The sequence below is a fragment of the Fragaria vesca genome, linkage group LG1 (genome assembly GCF_000184155.1).
Source record: "Fragaria vesca subsp. vesca linkage group LG1, FraVesHawaii_1.0, whole genome shotgun sequence".
NCBI classification, from domain to species: domain Eukaryota; kingdom Viridiplantae; phylum Streptophyta; class Magnoliopsida; order Rosales; family Rosaceae; genus Fragaria; species Fragaria vesca.
Window position 1 is genome coordinate 5615322 of NC_020491.1, and position 8072 is coordinate 5623393.

General features: G+C 39.3%; 1 protein-coding gene across 1 annotated transcript in view; it reads left to right on the forward strand.

The window, feature by feature from the left end:
- Positions 1 to 3958: 3958 nt before the first annotated feature.
- Positions 3959 to 8072, forward strand: part of LOC101291573 — a 7586-nt gene continuing 3472 nt past the window's right edge. Inside the window, exons 1-4 of the mRNA XM_004288880.1 lie at positions 3959 to 4414; positions 4693 to 7557; positions 7771 to 7824; positions 7957 to 8033. Of these exons, the coding sequence (XP_004288928.1) occupies positions 3959 to 4414; positions 4693 to 7557; positions 7771 to 7824; positions 7957 to 8033 (3452 nt within the window). The remainder of the gene's footprint in view (positions 4415 to 4692; positions 7558 to 7770; positions 7825 to 7956; positions 8034 to 8072) is intronic.

Consider the following 8072-nt stretch of genomic DNA (forward strand, 5'->3'; position numbering starts at 1 on the left):
ATTAAATGTTTTCCCCTGGGCCCTTCGTTTTAAATTGCCCAGTCTGCAGAGTTCGAGTTGGATCTAGTAGGAGACGAGGCATAGTCACCCGCTTTTCGGCCAGTTTTCATCAGTAGGTTACCTGTTCAACCTACTCGTGTTTTCTTGCTTCCGCTTGTGTTTAGTAGCTCTGAATACTTTAGAATTTTGATATTATGTGATATTCAGAAGCGTTAAATTAAGAGTGTAATATGAAATTTTCGAATTAGGGTTGTCCATCTGCAAGGGAGATTTTCTTAATCTTTTCAGTAAATTTTCCTTGGAGGTGGTCCCCGCACGACTTACTCTGGGTTTCAGGGTGAAATTCGGGGTGGGTCGTGTCAGAGTTATTGTGATTGATATGAGTGCCTTAAATTAAGGTTATTATACGAGTGTATATGGTTAATTTGCTTCTCAATAAGTGCACATAAATATTTTTCAGGTCATTAATCTAGCAATCAAATGTCATTGTTCACAATTATGTGCACCATTTACAAGCATTTATATATACCAAATTTCAGCTATTAATAACATGGAAATTCATCGGTTTCTTTATACGGTTTTGCCCATTGACAGCCCAAAACATCATCATTCTTAGGTTTTGAATTATATGTATATTAATTACATTTTATTGGTTTCATTACCTAGCTTGGATGGATGTTTCCATAATAAGTAGTAGTTTTGGAATTTTATGACCATTGATAACCTCTATTTATTGTTTTATCAATTCAGGTTTAGTAATTGGTTTTTTTACAGCCTCTTTGTTGTGGTATTAGTCTTTCATGAAACTTATTGTTTCCATAATATCAGATTTATTAAAGGGACTAAGGTATGTATTTTCCCATTTCATTATTTGCATGAATTTAATCTATTCATTTCACGACATTCTTCGTTTTATGAATTCCGAGAGAATTACAGTGAACTCCATAATTGAGACCTGAAACCTCTTTATCCAACTACAGAGGGCCTGAAGTTCCTCACAAGTATTTTATGAATTCCGAGAGAATTACAGTGAACTCCATAATTGAGACCTGAAGCCTCTTTATCTAACTATAGAGGGCCTCAAGTTCCTCACGAGTAATATCATAGTAACATCATGGACATAAATCAAGGACATAAGAGGTGTTCTCCCGTGACCATGTTCCTCGGTCCTTTGTAGGCTGAGACTTCCTCGCTTTATACTTGAGTGGAAAAATTAGATGTTCTGATAGAAAAAGGGCACATATATTGTTGTCTTTCCTCTACCGGTTGCATATTTTGTGATGTTGTCTAGAGTATTTGACCATTGGTAAGATGTTTTTGCTAGAAATCTGACTACTGGCAGTTTTTTCCCGATCACTCATCTTATTGAAAGATGGTCCTTATGCATATTTATGAGAATTAGAGGAACCACGTAGCTATTTAAGCTCTGCATGTACCCATTGCAAATACACTCATTGTGCATGTCATGAGAATATGACTAATTTGGCCAACATATATTGAAGAAACAATATCATGGTATGAGATTATGAAATTCAAGTATGTTTTATTTTTCTTAACCTTATTCGGTTTTGTAATTAAAATTGATCGAAACCTGGAGTTTCTTGATCAAACTATATGAGGGCCTGAAGTTCTTTGAAAGTGATATTGTCAAATTATTGAAATGAAGTTTCTCAAAACTTATGTAATCAATAAGGACCAGAAGCTCCTTAGAGCTATACAATATGGTTTTCTTGTGATCCACAATTATACGAGAGCATGAAACTCCAATTTATTTTGATACAATGTTATTGTGAAATTAGAGGAGAGAAACAAGATTATCATATTCGTGAAGGTAGTCTAGAAGTTCTTGTATTTCTTCACCAATGGAACTATAAGTTTCCATTCTCACATTTTACTTATTCCTCCTCCTACATTTTGTTCTTCTCTTTTCTCTCTATCTCATTCTTAATTTTAACATTGCATTGACATCCGCAGAAACATCAACTTCGTTGTATCTTTTGCCCAACTACTTTCCTTGTTTTCCCCTGTGTTCACTAAGACTTTTAGATGTACCTCTCTTTCCAGAGAAAATTGTTCGCTTGCAGCCCACTGCATTGACTTCTCCTTGAAGCTCTAATTATCTAGGTTCAAAGTGGTGCTTTCTTGAAACCTGGAAACAATTTATGCAGCATTTAAAATTTGACTTTGAGCCCAACAAAAATGTTGGCCCAACTTGCCTAGTTTTCAATAAACACTCATTAATATTCTTAATAAAAAACTGAGCTCCGCCAATAATTAAAGCACCATGTATGTTCAATTGATTGTTGTCCTATGTATTTATCATCTTCCCATTCAATAACGACTTCTTTTTCTCCCAATAAATTTCTAAAGCTTTCAAAGTATTCTCATTATGACCTTAGAGACTTTGTCTCTCACCATTATTAGGACTGCCATGTTGCACAACAACTTTAGACAATCCAACTTCCAACAACTTGAGACTAGCCGGAAATCTTCCCGCGCTCAATTGCCTGTGGTTTTGACCACCTTCATCTTCAATATTATAACCCCACTGTCTCTATCAGCTTCTTTTTATAGAGAAAGTGGAATTGTAATTCCTTTACTGGATACGAACAATATGAGATTGGTTACCTTTAATCAACTTCACAAGCTCCGACAGGAAACCACTCTCATTTCCTCTAACTTTAATTCGAGCTTAGACGCTAAAGCAAGCCACCACAAATATCACCTATCTGCTTGAAATGTTTATGCGACCACTAATGAAGTGGAAGCCCCTTTACTGCCACCCCACCTCTGTAACTCACCATATTCTCTCAGGTTGTTTGTCTGACCTTCTGCCTAATAAAAAAGAAGGACCTCTGGTTGCCCCAGCAATGGAACCTTACCATGACTAGCAATATGTTTTGCCTCCTCACATTTTTCGCATACGAAGAAAGCTATATTGTTTTGATAAGGATAAAGCACCACCTCCTTCTCCAACCAACTTGATAAGCCTCTATCAATATTCTTTCAAGCCTGAAAATCAGTTTGCCTTTCGCAAATCAATAATGATTTTTATTCGATTCTCATATTCATTCTCAAGAAAACTTTAAACTTTTTGTTCTGAAAGAGATTTTAATAATTGTACTATACCTTGAGCTGTTGTTTTGCATATTTACAAAGTAACTATTGTTTAGAACCACACCCTCAAGGTAAACGCGGAAGTTGTTTTGTTACCACTTCTTTAATGTTTTGTTACCACTTCTTTAATCCGCTCATCATAAACATGAGTAAAAAAAGAAATAAGCTCCCAAAGACGAGCCCCCACATGCTCTGCACTGTAGTTTGCCAAAACATTAGCATGAATATTAGTTTCTCAGTAAAAAATGTGTAGCATAATTGGGTTTTTTTTTTTTTTTTTTTTTTCGTAACTTGCTAAATCTTTTCCCATTGTAGATTCCGTTTTAGGCTTGTGGCTTGTCTCTTTTAGATCTCGTCATGTGCATGATGATGTTTGATGGCATATTATAAACTTATAATTCAATTAGCGTGTGATTTTATTTATTAGTTCTTATGTGCATGACATATTCTTTCTATATATATATATATATGTTCCCAAAGACGGTACAAAGTTGATGAAGTTGTTATTGTCAAGCTGTGACATAATTAGTTAAGTATCACTAAATTAATAACGTGATAATTTCATCAGTTTAAAAATAAATAAAGTTGTTGTTGGCGGCGGCGGCGGCGGCCGGTGGGTTATTGTTGCCATTCGTAACTTGTGTTAATTTAGAAAGCAAGTCCTCATAAAAATGATTATTTCTCTATACACACTTGCCTTACCGTTTCCCTTACCGTTTCTCTTACAAACCAGACCTAAAAGTTGAATTTATAGTAGCAGTAACCACCATAACCTCTCTCTCTATCTGTCAATGGAAGTCCAAATAAGCCGAACCAAATAACCACAGTCCCTCCCACCGGAATGGACCCGCCCAACCCGAACCCGTCATCTATGCGGGTCCTCATCCGCCCACCCCCTTCTTCCACAGCCACTTCACCTTCTCCCCAACCCATTCCGATTCCCTCCTCCTCCTCAGACCCTCCCTCTACCGACGGCGTCGTTGTCGTGGGCTTCATTGGCCGGAGCGCCGACGACTCGGCCCAGCTCATCAATCGGATCCTGGACTCCAACGTTTTCGGGTCGGGCAACCGGGCCAAAACCCTCGGCGTCGAGAAACAGGAGGAGCTCCGGGACTGGTTCAAGTGGCGGGGAATCAGTTATTTCCATGACGAGCAGAAAGGGATTCTGTTCTTGCAGTTCTGCTCCTCACTGTGCTCCGCCGTGGATTCCGGGTTATCGGATTCCGGGTCGGGTTTTGACTCCGCGTTCGAAGAACACGACTCTGGTGACCTCCAGGGGATGCTTTTCATGTTCTATGTAAGTTGCTTTTCTCTTCTTTTCAGCAGCATTTTCGGTTTCGGCTAAAGCATTTTCGATTAAACTTATTGCTGATTATTGTGAATGTAATTCAAGACTGAGTACAATGTGTTATGGATTAGGCATAATGTTAGTTTATGGGAAGTTTAGGACATAGTGGACAGTGTTTTCATTACGGTTATTGATATAGACCTGCACTCTAGGCGTATACATTAGTTGAGTATTTGGACTTTCGGTGATAGCTTATATTGCGATAATTAACTCAATGAGTAATGCAGGTGTGCCATGTAATTATATATGTTCTGGAGGGTTCACGGTTTGATACTCAACTGCTGAAAAAGTTTCGAGTGTTGCAAGCTGGTAAGCATGCTTTGGCACCATTAGTTAGACCCCGAAACATGCAGCCAACACCATCGAAGCCCTATTCGTCGTCCTCACGCCCTACCACGTCGGCAGCTTCTTCTAAGAATTCGTCTCCAGGTAGAGGTGGTAGCATGTTGACTCGCAATGCTTCTTCCATTTCAGTAATGTCAGGTTTAGGTTCGTACACTTCTTTGTTTCCGGGACAGTGTACCCCAGTCACACTGTTTGTTTTCGTTGATGATTTCTATGATGTGCCAAATCCGAGCTCTAATGTGGAGGACTTGGTCGATACATCCTCACTAAATCAACCTTCTAGTTTGGGCACTTCAGCAAGGCCAAGTTTACCTGTTAAAGGTTCTGGTTCAGTGGTTGTGCTAGCTCGCCCTGTGAGTAAATCTGAGGGTAGCTTTAGGAAGAAGTTGCAGTCTTCCCTAGAAGCACAAATTCGTTTCTTAATTAAGAAGTGTAGAACTCTCTCGGGTTCTGAAACTAGTCATGCTGGGTCTAGAAATGGTGGTGCTGCAAGTTCTGCGCCTCTGTTTTCACTCGATGCATCGAGGGCCGTTCTGTTGTTAGATAGGTGTACAAATCAGAGAGGTGAGTCGCTTGAGTTTGCTACTGGCCTCGTGGAAGATGTTTTGAATGGGAAGGCAACCTCGGATTCTCTTTTGCTTGAAAGTCATGGTCAGAATGCAAATAAAGAGGATCTAATATCAGTGAAGGAGTTCATTTGCAGGCAATCAGATATTCTAAGAGGGAGGGGTGGAGTTGTAGCAAATTCCAATAGTGGTTCAGCTGCTGGTGTAGGTATGGCTGCTGTTGCTGCAGCCGTTGCTGCTGCGTCAGCTGCATCAGCTGCTGCATCAACTACGTCTACAAAGACATTTAATGCTCCCGAACTTCCAACTCTCCAAATATGGTTATCTTCCACTCAACAAATTCTTCATGGGCTTCTTTCAGCAAAAGGTGGCTGCATAGATGAAACTGAAATTAGTAAAAGAAAACCTCGTACAAGGAACACTATTCCACAGCCAGTTGAAGGAGTTTCTTCAAAAAGTATGGATCCCCTAGATCTAGCAGTATCTTGGTTGGAAAGTGGTAATAAAATGAACTCAAGATTTTCGACTATGTGGTGTGAAAGGACCCTTCCAACTGCCAAAGAGGTTTATCTGAAAGACTTGCCTGCTTGTTACCCAACTTTGCAACATGAAGCTCATCTAGAGAAGGCTTTGCTTGCTTTCCACTTGATGGTAAAAGGACATGCGGTGCAGCATTTTGCCAAAAAGTTGGAGGATGAGTGCACCTCCATCTGGAAATCTGGAAGGCAATTGTGTGATGCTGTTAGTTTGACTGGAAAACCATGCATGCACCAGAGACATAATGTTGATACTAGTGAGCCACTCTTAGCAGCTACTGTGAAGCAACATTCCAGTGGATATGTTTTCCTTCATGCCTGTTCTTGTGGCCGTTCACGGAAGCTACGATCTGATCCTTTTGACTTTGAATCCGCAAACATTACTTTTAGTTGCTTTCCAGACTGTGACAAGCTCCTCCCTACACTTCAATTACCTGAAGTAAGTAGTTCAGGGCCTATTCAATCTTCCTCATGGAGTTTGATTCGCATTGGGGGTGCAAGGTACTATGAACCTTGTAAAGGCTTGCTTCAAAGCGGGTTCTGTTCCACTCAGAAGTTCCTTTTGAAATGGTCAATATCAATGGAGATACAGAAAAACGCAATTGATTTAACTGCCAAAGCAGTGGATCATCGTTCTGTTAGGTCAGGTACTAACTTTAAGCTTGACTCTAAAGCAGATGTGCAGTTTCATTCGAAGGAGTTACAATCCAGAGGTGAAAGCCATAGAAAACCCGCAGAGGACATAGTGTTTGATGATAATAAAATCAGTTTTGGTAAAGGCCTACCCAACTTTACTATGAGAAAACCATTTTCTGAGGTTGTTGCTGGAACAGTAGCTGCAGATTCAGGATTTCCTCCAATCCAGCTGAGGAAAAAATCATCATCCACTTTAGATAAGAGTGACAAGCAAATCAGGTCAAGGGATCAAAGTGCAGAGCAGACTAGTGATCAAGGAACTGAAAAATTTAGAGATGATTTGCATGTTCAAGAAACAGCGAGTGGGATCAATAGCACAGATGGTGATCCTTATTTACGAATAGGTACTAATGTGGTCCCTATGAACCTCAATGGCGTTGAAAGGTCCAGACCGGACCCTTCTTTTCAGCATGTAACAGTGTATGTTGGGTTTGAGCATGAGTGCCCCCATGGCCATCGTTTTCTATTAAATCCAGAGAATCTTAATGAGCTTGGGTCTTCATATCAGTTGCCTGAAGAATCTCAAGTGAAATCAGACCAGATTCGGGCAGATTCTTCAAGACTAAGCAGGAATGGTTTCCAGGGTAAAGCCCATCGAAATTCTAATAGGAGCACTGCTACCGGTTCAAATAGGGAGAGAAATGTAAATAAGTCAAAAGATATAGTAACTAATGGTATCCTGAATTCAGATGGGATGATACAGTTGTCAGGACCAGGAAAGGAGCAGAATCAAACTATTAGTGTATCAAGAGTTCCTAGTTTTTCCAAACACGATGAAGGAAGCTTTCAGTCCATTAATATTGATGATGGCGGATGTGCTTTCTCCATATTGAATAGAAATTTACCAATCTATATGAATTGCCCACACTGCAGACTCTCTAAGAATAAGCAGGATCCTCCGAATGCGAAGTTTTCAGGGACAGTATCACAGCTTCAAAGGATTTTTATGGTATGGGATGTGTGCTTATAAGCATGTTCCTGCATTGCATTCCAGAAATTAATTTACAAGTAGCTTATTGTAGTTATTCTTTATGTTATTTATGTTTGAAATATGCAATAATTTTTTGTTCAATTGTTAATATACCTGACTAATGAGGTTTCATTTTTTACTAATCTTTTTCCTGTACCGATGTCTCATCTGTGGGTTCTCCTTCTATTGTAGGTTACACCTCCATTTCCAGTCATATTAGCCACTTGCCCAGTGATAAAATTTGAGGTATATCTTACATTCCTCCTTGAAGGATACCATGCACAATGTTTGCATTATTACTCTTTGTGTTCTATTTTATTTTACAACTTGTTAATAAAAAAATGTAAGTCATCAAAGGCATGCACTCTTGAGTTGCAGAATAGCGTGAATGGTGGTGGTGCTAAGCCTTCTGTATGCCTCTGGGAGGCTTTTGTCTCAAATAGTGAGAATGAATCGTATGGGTGTCATTTTGTTTATATATATACATATATATA